At 47.3% G+C, this 14,167-nt stretch overlaps 1 protein-coding gene across 1 annotated transcript in view; it reads left to right on the forward strand.

Annotated features, from left to right (window-relative positions):
* The window catches only part of LOC148816733 (uncharacterized), an 80,949-nt gene that overhangs the window by 6,542 nt on the left and 60,240 nt on the right, over positions 1-14,167 (forward strand). The window contains exons 5-18 of the mRNA XM_088939458.1: positions 998-1,106; positions 2,910-3,140; positions 3,489-3,590; positions 4,134-4,325; positions 5,542-5,652; positions 6,854-7,046; positions 8,084-8,220; positions 8,563-8,787; positions 9,484-9,625; positions 10,879-11,002; positions 11,158-11,349; positions 12,307-12,447; positions 13,124-13,306; positions 13,758-13,952. Of these exons, the coding sequence (XP_088795584.1) occupies positions 998-1,106; positions 2,910-3,140; positions 3,489-3,590; positions 4,134-4,325; positions 5,542-5,652; positions 6,854-7,046; positions 8,084-8,220; positions 8,563-8,787; positions 9,484-9,625; positions 10,879-11,002; positions 11,158-11,349; positions 12,307-12,447; positions 13,124-13,306; positions 13,758-13,952 (2,277 nt within the window). The remainder of the gene's footprint in view (positions 1-997; positions 1,107-2,909; positions 3,141-3,488; positions 3,591-4,133; positions 4,326-5,541; positions 5,653-6,853; positions 7,047-8,083; positions 8,221-8,562; positions 8,788-9,483; positions 9,626-10,878; positions 11,003-11,157; positions 11,350-12,306; positions 12,448-13,123; positions 13,307-13,757; positions 13,953-14,167) is intronic.

Below are 14,167 nucleotides of genomic sequence, written 5' to 3' on the forward strand. Positions count from 1 at the left end.
ATCCTACAGGATGATCCCTCCATTGGGGCCCTCTTTTCTGATCGCCCTATCATCTCATATCGCCGACCACCTAATCTGCGTAACCTCCTTGTTCACAGCTCCCTTGACCGCCCTCAACAACCATCCACACCAGGCACTTTCCCTTGCAACAGAGCTCGCTGTATCACCTGCAAATACACAGCCACCACCACACTCATTCAAGGCCCCTCAGGACAATTCCGGATCACCCAGACAGCATCTTGTACCTCCAGCAACCTTATTTACTGTATCTCTTGCAGTAAATGCCCAGCCATCTACATTGGAGAAACAGGAAGGAGACTCGGAGACCGTTTCAGAGAACACGTCAGGGCTGTAAAGATTAAAGATCTCTCCAAGCCCATTGTTTCTCATTTCACCTCTGACGGCCACGACCACTCTAATCTCTCCGTCTGTGTTCTCAAAGACGGTTTTCCAAACTCATACATCAGAAAGACCACCGAAACTAAAATTATTCTGCAGCTAGGATCACACCTTCTCCCTTCCCTTAACGACAGACTACTGTTCTTTTAAATTTTCTCCATTCATTGGAAGTTTCATTTCACACCTCTCTGCACCCATTCTGACTTCACACCTCTTGATTGGCCTCTCTTTCTGTCCCCTGCTCCCGCCTCTCACTCCTCCTCCCTCCCAACCTTTGTTCTCCCGCTACTTTACCTTTGCCTACTGTCCTGTCTCTCTCACACCTGAAGAAGGCTCCACGGCCGAAACGTTGTGTTCTCTTTCTTCTTTTTTTCAGCATGGAATAAACCTATTACTTGTTCCTTTGCAGCCTACGCATGCTGACGCAGCTACCCACCTGAACTGTACCATCCCTTGTTGAGCATAGGGCTCTTGACATAACTGTACAAGACGCACACTCGTACAGTAATAGGATCGCACACTCGTACAGTAATAGTAATAGGGAGATGCACACTGGGTGGTTTGCGTTGCGGGTGCTGATCCTGTTGTCTGGTTCTAGAGCTGTGGACCCGGGCAGGAGCCAGACCCTTCCCAGACCAGCTGCATTGACTGTCCTGAAGGTTTCTACTCCACTGTGACCCGCGGCCTCTGTCTGCAGTGTCCGGCAGGCAAGCAGCCCTCTCAACGCGCTGTCCCTTGTCTTTAAAACAACGAGAAACAACCATGAATTGTCACTACATGTCTGTCCCCACTGTCAGGGGAAGACAATGCTGTAGCTACAGCAGAGACACTGAATTTCGGAAGAACACAGAGGTCTTTGATGATGGTTCATCTGTTAACTCATTCCACGTGGACATGGAGAGTAATTTATGAAAGTGGAACCAAGTTTGACATGAAAAATTGTACATACAGCAGACCCCATAGACTAATTTCCATGAGATGAAACCTAAATATCACATTCCTTATGCCTTATTTCTTATAATCTATTTGATGAAGACGAGCCTTTAACTTTGGCCACACAGTGCAAAATCTAACAGGATCTTCTGTAGGCAAAGGAATATGTTTATATCTGTGGGATTGAAGCCACAATAGTTTTTAGCACTGCCAAAACAAATACCGGCTTTCCTACACACAGCCTAGCAAAACAGTATTGTATCTTAAACAATGCAGTCCATTAATCATTCTTGTCTTCTTAAAAATAGTTTTTGATGGCACCTTTTTAAAAAAAAGGTAGGACCATTTTTAAGATCTATAATTCTGTTTTTTTCTGACTTGTCCTAGCTTTTTCTCTGCTTTCCTAAGCTTGCTTTACACATCACAAAAGAAGCACAATCCAGTGTGAAGCAGGTCTGCAGCACCTTTCCTTTTAAAAAGGTCTGGGAAGCATCTGCTTCTGTTTGAACTGGCACAGTTACAGCTCGTGATCTACGCATGTCTAAAACGTTATGCTGGATAAACGAGGTGAAGCACGACAAAAACACAGCCATGTGATCTTGATTAAAACCATTAATGATAATACAAGCTTGCTATTGCTACTGCTGTGCTATTCCATCAGCAACATGTGACAGAGAGTAAAGATCATTGTAGACACAAGCTGGTACTAAATAAACCAAGAAGAATTTTAACTATTGGTTTCCATTCACAATTATGTGGATGAGTAAATGTAATGAAACATATCTATGTCAGGCTTCTTGCGTTGCATGAGCCTCGAAGTATTTTTGCAGGTCATGACTTTTAAACTTGAATTATTATAATGTTCTGAAACCCTTGAATAGTCTGTCCATGTCCACCAATTTGTTTAGAAATGGCTGCTTGAAAAAAATCATTTTCAAGAAAAACTACAACGAGTTTAAAGCCCTTCAATCGCGACACTACGCTATTAATTTCACGTTCTGCAAAAACAATTGATGCAGCATGCTTTTTCATTTTAAAACAAATGTCAGACGGGAATGGGGAGGGAATGAAAATTGAGGCGGAGTTCCAGTCTTTGCTTAACATATGTCATATAAATGTCAGGAAAACTGGAATAAGTGATTTCCCCCTGTGCAGCTTTTACAAATCCTGCTTCACAAAGGATTAGGCTTCTGGGGGTTGGATTACTGTAGCTCCTGGTGCTTGCAATTCATACCAAAGGACACAGTTTGCTGAATGAGCTCTGTACATAAATAAGTAAACGGCACTTCATGATTAATGCAGGAGTGTTTTGTAAACTGAGGACCTGAACTTCTTACAGTGGTGGTGGTTTCAGCATTTCTATGATTTTGGACTACCTTTAAAGGCGCTGGTTAATTATTTTGTAATACGAGAGACATTTTGTATTTAAGTTAGCTCCCTAGCCACACTCGTTAAAAAAAGCAAAGAGCCACAAAGATTAACAGCTGCCATTAGAACGCCTGATTTCCTCTTACAGCTTTTGTTTTCCCCTAGTCTTCTCTTTGTAACAGGGTCTGAAAACCTCTTCACTCCCACAGGATTTTACTGCCCCCACAAGGGCACCCCAGGGCCCCTGCCTTGCCCCCCTGGGCTGCACGTAACTGCCCCAGGGCAGACAGAGTGCCAGCCCTGCAACGGGACGTCCTGTGGAGGTGCCCGGGCAGAAAGCCGCAACCCACGCCTCTCAAAATCATGGGCGCCTGAGTCCTGCCTCCCTGGGCTGTACAGGAATGACGGAGAGGGCCCAGCGTGCTTGCTCTGCCCTCTGGGTGAGGACTGATGAGACGTGTAGGATCCGGACTCGGATCCGCCTGGGATCACCGACGACCCATTTTCCCTCGGACCTGCTTCGCCCTCCCCTTGCCATTTCCCCCGAATCAAATACCGAAACGATTATTTCCATCCTCCGCTCACTATTAAAACAAGTGCATGCGGCACTTTATAAACCCTTTAGAGCATCCAATCCTCGACAAATTCTGCAAGAGAATCTCTAATTTCAGTTTTATTCATTTACTGTTGCTGGAAAAAAAACACATATCTGGAAGAAATTCTGCAGCCCCATTTATGGTCATGCTGAAGTTGCAGTGAGTGACTTCATACTGTCTGATATTTCACAGGCTATTACTGTGCTGGGGGTCTGGCTGCCCCCTGTCCAGCGGGGACATATGGAGCCAAGGAGGGCCTTCAGAGGCAAAAAGACTGCTCCCCCTGTCCTGCAGGTACTGTAACCCTACTATACATCGATTTCACTGACGGGAGGTGAATTCACTGCACTTGCAAAGTTTAAATGCATAGTCCATCTATTTTAAATGATGTAATACTTGGTCAGTTACAGTATGTAATACTTGGTCAAGTTCCAAACTGGATTAGACAGTCCTGATTCAAGAGATTTAAAGTATTTCATGGGAAAGATTCACACTGAAAAACGAATTTCTAAGTGTCCTTGTTTTCTGTTAAAATTTTTAAAAAAAGTATGGAAACAACTCCTACAGTTTCAAGGGAAAAAAATTGCCATTAAATCTTAAAAAGGAAGACAACCAGCAACCACCCCCTCACACAGACAGGCAGCTTTTAAAAGCAGTGACAGGCATTTTCATTTAAAGTGTGCAAAGAGTGTTTAAAGCTCCAACCTTGCATTTTTACATATCCCTTTTTAAAAAGAATCGCTACAATTGCTTTGTAAACTTTGCTGTACGTTTGGGAAGCAGGAGACGTATTCTGAATAGAAAGGAAACTCACCAATACGATTTCTGCGCCCCCAGGCTTTTACTGCCTGGAGGGCACAGCTCAGCGTCCCGGGTCGCAGTTCATTTGCCCACGGGGTTACTACTGCGAGGAGCGAACGGCTGCGCCCCACGGCAGCCCCTGTCCGGCCGGGACCTTCGGGGGCCACCTGGGTCAGACCAGCCTTGCGGCCTGCAAGAGGTGTGCTGAGGGCCGGTTCTGTCCCGAAGGTACGGACCGCAGAGGCAAAGAGCAGCGAGGAGTCTGGGATTAATAATAATAATTGCTTACACTTATATAGTGCTTTTCTGGACACTCCACTCAAAGCGCTTTACAGGTAATGGGGATCCCCTCCACCACCACCAATGTGCAGCCCCACCTGGATGATGCAACGGCAGCCATAGTGCACCAGAACGCTCACCACACATCAGCTCTCAGTGGGGAGGAGAGCAGAGTAATGAAGCCAATTCATAGAGGGGGATTATTAGGAGGCCATGATTGGTAAGGGCCAATGGGAAATTTGGCCAGGACACCGGGGTTACACCCCTACTCTTTTCGAGAAACTCCCTGGGATTTTTAATGACCACAGAGAGTCAGGACCTCGGTTTTACGTCTCATCCGAAGGATGGCACCTGTTTACAGTATAGTGTCCCCGTCACTATACTGGGGCATTAGGACCCACATGGACCACAGGGTGAGCACCCCCTGCTGGCTCCACTAACACCACTTCCAGCAGCAGCCTTAGTTTTTCCCAGGAGGTCTCCCATCCAGGTACTGACCAGGCTCACACCTGCTGAGCTTCAGTGGGCTGCCAGTTGTGAGTTGCAGAGTGATAGGGCTGCTGGCTTATACAAGCTCGGCACTGTACAAGTTGTCCACAAGATCACGACAACAGCTAAAGTTACTAGGTCTTTTAAAACACATTGCAGCTGATTAATGTTAGATGAAACAAAACATTGTCTCTTCGATGTGCAAAATCAAGCTGGAGGGAGAACTGAATTGGATAGCACATTGTGACACTAGGGTGAGAAAGGAACAGCATTTACCTTTGATTTTGATCCACAGTATAATTCCAACTTGGACAACTTTCTCCAGAGGGAGAACTATCAATGAATGTAACTATTCTGCTATGAAATATATACTGTACATGAATCTCGTAGGCTTTGGAAGGCGCTGTTAACTGCACACAGTTTCAAACAGGTTTTATGAAACTGTAGCATCTCTTCTTCAGCAAACACTTATTTATCTTAATTGTTTTGAACTGCGTGTCTCACCATGTCTTTAGAAACGGTGCCTCCAACAGATGTCGCACGGTGCAGGAAATGGGTCTTAAGACTGTTTCATTATTTAATTCCTGCAAGAGAGAGGAAGATTGTTATGGATCGAAAAGGTTTCGAAGTCCGTTGCACAGCATTTCGTTTTAAAGGGCGTCTGTTATCACCTCAGGATCAGCCGAGCCTGGGGTCGCCTGTGCCAGGGGAAAGTTCTGTCCAGCTGGCACTGCCAAGGAAGTGAACTGTCCAAAGGGCACCTTCACTCTCCATCAAGGGGCTGCAAGTAAGTGACCCACAGCAGTGCACCACCACCACCCTGGGCCCAGGAAGGATAAGGAGGGCGTTTCAAAGCTTGTTCTCTAGATCCGATTTTCAGAGTTTAAAGGCACGTCCAGCACGACTTGCTCCTCTTTCTCCCAAACAGAAAAAGGTCACAGGTTGCAATTGTTGGATGAGCATGGATAAAAAGACCACTTTCTTTCATTGGTTAAGGTTATTTTCGGAAAGTTAGCTGGAGCTAGAGAGCATACTGTAGGCATTGAATGACACTGGAGCAGAAAGCTCTAACTGTTGTCCCGGTTATGTCAAAAGCAACAGTGCACATGCGCTAACTTTCAGCTCAGCAACACCTGAAACTGCTTGACTTTTTCTCTAAGGAAGTGCTCTGGTGACCATGCTCACTTTTGAGAGAACAACACCACACCTGCTTTTAATCCATTATCGCCTCAAGAGGTTTAACACTATTGTGTAGCAGGGTGTTAGGAAAGAGGGACTCAGACAACTGACACAAAGGAGACAACCATAAGGTGAAACAATGCTCTACGTTTATACAGCAGGAAAAACAAAATTTATCACATTCTGACACAGGCAGCTAAGGTGCTTAACCTGCATCAAATTTGAACAAACCTAGTCTAAACTCACAATGGACATCAATCAGTTAGTTTCTTTACACTCCTCCATAAGCAGAAGCCTCAGCTTCCTGGTTTTTAAACTGTCACCCGTCCAATCGTCTTCTTCCAACTGGACAGGTGACAAAGGTGTGTCAGGTCATTCCCCACAGAATCCTGGGGAATGTAGTTCAGATGAGATTCACTACTTATCTGAACCCACCGTCCTCCCAAAAGTGTAATTTGATTTCACAGCTGGATATTTTAAATAGCAGTGGATCGTTAACTGAATTGGAAAGTACTGTAGAAAATGCAGCTCTGATTGATTTTGTCTCAGCCTGGGGACCATTGTCTGGTAGTAAAACAACACACCTTTGTGTGGTTGAAAGGGGTTTGAAATAAATATTCCATTTACCCATTTTTTTACACACTAACTCATTTTTTACACGCACCCACATTTTTTACGCATGCACCTATAGTGCACCCTGATACTAGTACACTACTACAGCCCTCCCAGAGGCAGAGGTAGTGGCACTGGCGGGTGCCTCACCAGGACTTGTCCAGTCTGATATGGACTGATGTTTTTATCCTGCGCAGGTGTGGAAGAGTGTGTGAAGTGCCCTGCAGGATTTTACTGCCCTGAGGGCACCAGTGACCCCGTGCCCTGCCAGCCAGGTTGGTTTAACCCTTTGGAGGGGCAGGACGAAGCCCTTGACTGCAGAGCTTGTTACCCCGGCAAGGCCTGCACCCAGGCTGCCCTGCGCCTGCCAGACGTGGACTGCATGCAGGGGTGAGTGCGCCAGCTCGCAGGAACAGCTGGGCTTCGCAGTTCAGGAACTGGGTGAGGCACAAGAATGTAAGAAAGGTTATGAACTGGAGGTGGCCATTGGGCCCGTTGAGCCTGTTTGTTACAGTAGTCAGAAGGTAATTGATCCAAGGATGTCTCCCAGCCATCTTGACGGAAGCTAAAGTATCAACTTCAACCATATGACTAGGTTGTCCCATGTTCCCACCACCCTTTGTGTAAAAAAAGTGCCCCGTCTCACTTTTAAATGCAGTTTCATATTGTGTCGACTTTCTGAAGAAGTCCTCTGGGTTGACTTAAGATGTCTGAATCCTTATGTCAGGCCTCCCTGTGGTCTCTTCCTTTCAGCACTAAAATGTCCCGTTCTTTCAGCCCGTCAGTGTAGGACCTTCCTATATGTCCCAGAATCCATTTGGTTGCTCTTATTTGGTTATCTTACTTACAGAGTAGCAATATCTTTTTGGTAACAGTATGATAAAAGAGACCTACGTAATGCATTATTTTAATGTTAACACCCCTTGATTACATTTAACTGATTAGCCTATCATTGTTTGCCTTTTTTATGACTTCCCAACATTGCCTGGAAGATGGAAGCAACGTGTCAAAATAAACACCTACAACTCATTTCACAGGAAAAGGAACAGGTGCCCCCTAGGTGCCCTTATGTGTTTCTCTCAATTATTGTCATGATGAGTGAGATGGTAAGAAAAGGGTATTTTCATAATGATTGACAGGCAAATCAGCACCCTTGGCCAGTGTTCACAAAGAACAAAAAGTTAATAGAGAAAAAAGCCATTTACTGAACATTATGATGGTCATGCCAGGCAGGGAATGTGTTTTTAAAGAACACGAAGGTTTTTGGAGAGTCCCAGTGGCTTGTCTTTTCAGGCTGGACTCACAATCCTTAGGACAAAAATTAAACTGTTTGGGGTTTGCCTCCAGAGGTTCCGGCACCTTCCCTCCCACAGGCAGTGCTCACCGTCTGCCTCTCTCTCGCCCTCTCTGGCTGTCGGCCTCGCCAGGTTCACGTGCCCTCCCGGCTCCTCCAGACCCAACGCCCCCGAGAGCGCCTGTCCCGCGGGCACCTACAGCAACCGCACCGACCTGGCTGACAAATCCCAGTGCCAGCCCTGCCCTGCGCGCCATGCCTGCCCCCGGGGTGAGCACCAGCCCCCCCTGTCTCCTACGGAGCTGCACCCCACTCCCTCTCATTGTTGTTTTGCTCTGGCGAACAGCTGGAGGCTGCTTGTTGGCGTGACGCTGTTTGCTAACCGGACAAAATAATCCCATCCTGTTTGCACTGAGTCAATAACTGGCAGCCCGTTTGGGTACTGATGGTGCTCTAGCTTAGAAACTCATTTCTCTTTTGAAAATGCAAAACAGTTCCTATAAGCCGCTCAGAATTACACGTCTGTCTCCCGTGTAAATGCAAATTTCTTGTTACATCACAAGCGGTAGAGCTGGGTAAGGCTTTTTTCTCCCTCCTCGCTCTGTTGCGCAGGTACAGGAGGTGTCCAGAGACCCCCGGTTGCCTGCTTGGCTGGACATTACTGCCCCCCGGGCACCATGTTTCCCACCCAGTACAAGTGCCCCGGGGGGACGTGGAGCGAACGGCCCGGCCTGCTGTCGGAGAGGGAGTGCCGGCTCTGCCCCCGCGGCTGGTACTGCCTGCCGGGTGCGGGCACGCCGACGGGCCGGTGCAGCTCTGGGCATTACTGCCCTGAGGGTAAGTCCTAGGTCACGGGCCCGGGAGAGGACATGCTGGGGCACTTCCAGCAGCACCCGAGCTCTTGGAAACCCATTTATTTTTGTTAATGTGTCAGTTGACTGTTTTCTGAAGTAAAAAGTGGTCATCTGCTAAGTGAGAACAGTATTACCAACTGACTGGATTGAATGTGCTCTCTACATTGGTCATCCATGCAAATGCCATTGCCTTGTCCAGGTTCACTAGGAAAAAACACGCAAGAATTAGGTGTAATGATAGGATTATTATCATGTTTAGTGATAATTGGGCTTAATCCGCTTGTCTGAGGGCTGACTTGCTTGGCTTGACTGAGAGAAGGGGATCATACACAGTATCTGTAGTGTTTTAGGAGAGGAAATGAAATCAGGAGTGATTGCGAATTATTTACAGCCCAGTCTGATTGTAATTGGTTGTTGACATCCCTCCCGAACTTCTGCTGCAAATTCCATTAAGCAGAAGGTAGGAATTCAGAACGATTTCACAATTCCTCAGTTTCACCTGCTGGCTGGCCAGCTCCAATGGACAGACTCGGTACTTCCTGTCGAGTTACCCTGGGTAAAGAGCCCTCCTGCAGTCAAAGAACCGCCATCAACGTCCTGAGTTTGTGGGAGATGGTTGCACTTTCGACGGAGTCGGTGTCTAATCTGGCGTTTCTCTTTCTGCCCCACCCTTCCGAAGGCACCCAGTTCGCCTCGCAGTTCCCCTGCCCCGCTGGCACGTACAGCACCAGGATGGGCAACGGCCGGCCGGAGGACTGCAGCCCCTGTCCTGAGGGGTCGTACTGCCGGGAGGGCTCTGCCAAGCCCAGCCCATGCCCAGCGTGAGCAGAAGCACTGCCTTGGCCTGCGTCTGTTTCCCACTTCTCTCGTTCTCTTCCTCACTCCGAGGAAGCTGTGTCACGTTCGTATGAGCACCTCCAACCTGCATCCCAAAGCAGGTTACCGAACTGTTAGCAGTTCACTAAAGGTCATGTAACCTCTGTTGCCAACATATATTAAAAGGTTGCATCCCTGAGCTTACATGACCGCTGCTGCTATGAAGAGCATGTGATCACGTGATCTCTGCTATGACGTGTACTAAAGGTCACGTGACCTCTGCCTTCACACGTATTGAAAGTCACGTGACCTGCATTGTGTCCCAGAGGCCACATCGCCTCTACAGCATCCCCATAGGTCCTGTGACCTCTGTTGCAACCTGTATTAGAGGTTGCTTAACCTGTCCCAGAGATCGCTTGACAAGTGCTCCTTTCCTGAGCTTGTGTGACCTCAGCTGCATGCCCGGAGTGCGCGAGACCTCTGTTCTGAGGGTTGTCTCCCACCACACCTGCTGAGTCCCGGGACATCGTCTTCATCGGGCCGTGCATGCTGCCAGAGGCGAAGGTGTGTGATGCTGCTTTCTCTGTGCCTCTGCCCTGTTCTGTGTCTGGACTTCCTGTCTCAGGATGGCTGAACTCAGAGAAGCAGAGCTGTGTGTTCCAGCAGCCATATCACCCTGCAACTCACAACTGACAACCCACTGAAGCTCAGCAGATGTGAGCCTGGCCAGTACCTGGATGGGAGACTCCTGGGAAAGCTAAGGTTGCTGCTGGAAGAGGTCTTAGTGGGACCAGTAGGGGGCGCTCACCCTGTGGTCTGTGTGGGTCCTAATGCACCAGTATGGTAATGGGGACACTATACTGTTAAAAAGGCGCCGTCCTTCGGATGAGATGTAAAACTGAGGTCCTGACTCTCGGTGGTCATTAAAAATCCCAGGGAGTTTCTCGAAAAGAGTAGGGGTGTTACCCCAGTGTCCTGGCTAAATTTCCCATTGGCCTTTACCAGTCATGGCCTCCTAATAATCCCCAACTCTGAACTGGCTCCATCACTCTGTTCTCCTCCCCACTGAGAGCTGGTGTGTGGTGAGAGTACTGGAGCATCATCCAGGTGGGGCTGCACACTGGTGGTGGTGGTGGTGGAGGGGATCCCCATGACCTGTAAAGAGCTTTGAGTGGAGAGTCCAGAAAGGCGCTTAAGTCTAAGGAATTATTATTTTTGTGTAGTGCTCAGGGCCACTGTCCTCTCTCCACGCTTCTAGGTCTACCTTCCGCAGGCAGAAGGGAGGGAAGCAAGCTGAGGACTGCAGCCTGTGTCCTGCTGGATACTCCTGTCCTCACCTGGCCACCGTCCAGCCCCACAGCTGCGGGGCTGGCAGCTATTCAGTAAGAGCTCCGGGTGCTCCTCCCAGCCTCCTGTGCACAAAGCAAGGAAACAAAAGAGAAAGGACGAGCACAGGGCAAACACAAACAATGGCTGTGGGGAGGGGTTTCGTGAGTGCATGCTCTTATTCTCATTCTTTTGTGTTCCTGCTTTTAAGGATCAGGGCTCAGCTGCGTGTGCGCCCTGTCTCCCGGGACACTACTGCAGTCACGAGACGACCAGCCGGGAAGCGATGCTCAGCACGATGGTGTGTCCAGCTGGGCTGATCTGCTCAGCGGGTTTGGACAGGGAACCCCAACGCGCGGCCATCCTCTGTCCCAAAGGGTTCTACTGTCCTGGGGGCAGCATTGTGAGCACAGCACAGCTCCTCTTGACCCGTCTCTGAGCCTGCTCTGCCTTTGGGCGCACTGTGCAGCTTCAGGGGAATTTGCACTCAGGGGAATCGCTCATCCTTGTTTAGTTCCTGAGCAAACTCTGGCTATCGCTCTGACAAACTCTGGTGTCACTCTGAGACAGTATATCCAGATCTGGAGCTCAGAAAGTCATAGCACTCCAACCATTTTATCTTTTTTGTAAACAGACATTTATTAATAAGACAATTCACGCAGTAAGCAAGACACAACACAAACCTACAAAAGACAAGTTACAATATTTACAAACAAGGTATGTGACATAAACAGAAAATCCCAGATCCCTGCCAAAGTATTCAGATCCCAGTTGTGCACCATCTTTATTAGAATTTACTTTCCCCGATATTAACAGTTGGGACCATCCCCAAGAGACGCTGCTGGGTCCTGGTTTAACCACTCCCTCAGTCTCTAAGGGCCGCATGTCTTCCAGGGCATGGTGTTCCAAAACAGCACTTGTCAACATCTGGGTTTTCCAGCACTGGGATTTTGGGGCTATCCCATTTTAACCATTTTATCTAATTAATTGGCAGCTTGATCAGTTTTTGAGCCCACTTTCAGCAAGGCTTCATGATACCCTTGTGATGCACATACAGAATATGATCATCTTCCATGATGGGAAAACATCAATTAATGTTGAACACCTGAAGAAGGCTCTACAGCTGAAACATTGTTTCTCTTTTCTTCCCCTTCAGCATGGAATAAACCTTTACCTGTTCCTTTGCAGCCTACACATGCTGACTCAGCAACCTGCTCGAACTTCATCAGCTTGAAAACTGCCCAGACGGAACAAGACTTAAAACAGATATTGCAAAACTACTCATTAATATACTTGTCAAGAAAAACAAAATGGTAGAACTTGGCCTTTGGAACCAACATGTTATGTTTTTGCTCCCAAGGATCCCAATCCAAGGCCCTGTCCGAATGGGACTTACAGTGACCAGCCAGGACTGCGTGACCTCTCAGACTGCTCCCCATGTCCAGAGGGAAAATACTGCTACTCGGATCAGCAGCCTCACACCCATGGCCTCTCCCAGCCTGTAAGTGCTCTGAACACAGAAAGAGCTCCTTAAGTCTCTGCAGGAGAATAAGGAAATTTAGGGATTGTTGTGTGCTCTTGCATTGTCTGCAGAAGAATAAAAACTTAAGGTATAGTCATTGGTGTTCTCACACTGCAGGAAAATAAGGAACTTTAGGGACAGATACTGTAGTCTCTCAATGTTGTCAGATCAGTTCCCTCTCTAAGTAGGGAGAGACATCTTCACTGATCAGCAGTTCCATTTAATACATTTCAGCCTTACAAGGCAAGCCAGACACGCAGTAAACATTTAAAGTATTGGGTTTAGGTAAAAACCAAATAATCGCATTACAAAAACGTCACCAAACCCCCCCACCCCTTCTGCACAGTTTTAAAAACAATTCCAGCACAACTTAAGATTTCAGTGCCATTAGTCAGAGAGTCTTACTTTCCTGTAATCAAGGAAGCTAGAGACATTTCAGAAAAGTCCCTCAATAAAAAATCTGCCTGTCCAGCTTCAGTGGAAACAATTTGCGCCCTGCTTTCATTTCACTGTGTATTAACAAGGTCACTGGTCACTGAATAATGGCACTTGAAGGCTTTTACCCTGCTCTGCATGAATGGTCCGGTTTCTGTAGATTACTACTATTGGCTGCGGTAGCTATCAGGATGAAACTTTACCCATTTCTGTGTTTTAGACAGGGCAATGTCCCGATGGATATTACTGCCCAGTGGGCACTGGGTACCCCTATTCATTCCCCTGCCCCTCTGGGCTGTACCGGAATTCATCACATGGACATGGGGGAGGAGACTGTGTGCCCTGTACTCCGGGACACTACTGTGCCCATGCTGCCACGCATACTCCCACAGTCTGCCCTAAGGTACCATCTTTCATCAATCCTACCATTTATTCATTAACAGGCTTCTGCCAAGAAATCGAGATACAAAGGATTCCTGTGTTTCTCCAACACAACACATGCATCCAGACTTTTTTATTTCCACAAAATTCCATTCTTAGCAGCTGAGCATTTCTCCAGTGAAAAACTATGAAACAAACATCAAGTTCCGAAGCTATCCAAGCATTTTCTTGTGAGAAGAGAACCGCGCGGTCTGTGTACAGGATTATGACACAGGAAATTCACCATGAATTCCTCGTATAGGTCATACGTTTATTCTATGTTTTTAAAAAAGAATATTTCATGCCTTGCCGGTCTTTGGGAAATTTTATTTCCCAGAATCCATTAGAAGACGTTTGAGTGTATCTATGCTGATCTTGTATCTTTCACAAATAAGTAATTAACTTTGTCAATTATTGAACTGTTACTTGGCCAGGGTTTCTTCTGTATTGAGGGCAGCAGTACCCCAGAGCCCTGTGAGGAGGGCACTTACAGCCCCAGACTGGCCCTGCGCCAGGGCTCAGAGTGCACCCCCTGTGGTGGAGGCAGGTACTGCATTGGCGTGGCTCAGACTGAACCCACAGGTCCGTGCAAAGAGGGATTCTACTGTAAGGAAAGAGCCCGATCTGCAGTAAGTTACAGCAAGGAGTACTGTCCACAGGCAATTCAGAGCAAAGCCGGTTCTAGAAATGGGACGTTGTGATGTTGGCATTTTGTGTTTTTAATACATTTCTGAATTAAAATATATTTATCACATTTCTACCTGTGCAATAGCTGCTTTATACTGGTGCTTTTCAGTCCTGTTCCTGTGTCTTTTAGTGATTAACAGCTGAACAATTTACCTGC

The sequence above is a fragment of the Atractosteus spatula genome, chromosome 22 (assembly GCF_055471065.1).
Source record: "Atractosteus spatula isolate fAtrSpa1 chromosome 22, fAtrSpa1.hap1, whole genome shotgun sequence".
Taxonomy (NCBI): Eukaryota; Metazoa; Chordata; class Actinopteri; order Semionotiformes; family Lepisosteidae; genus Atractosteus; species Atractosteus spatula.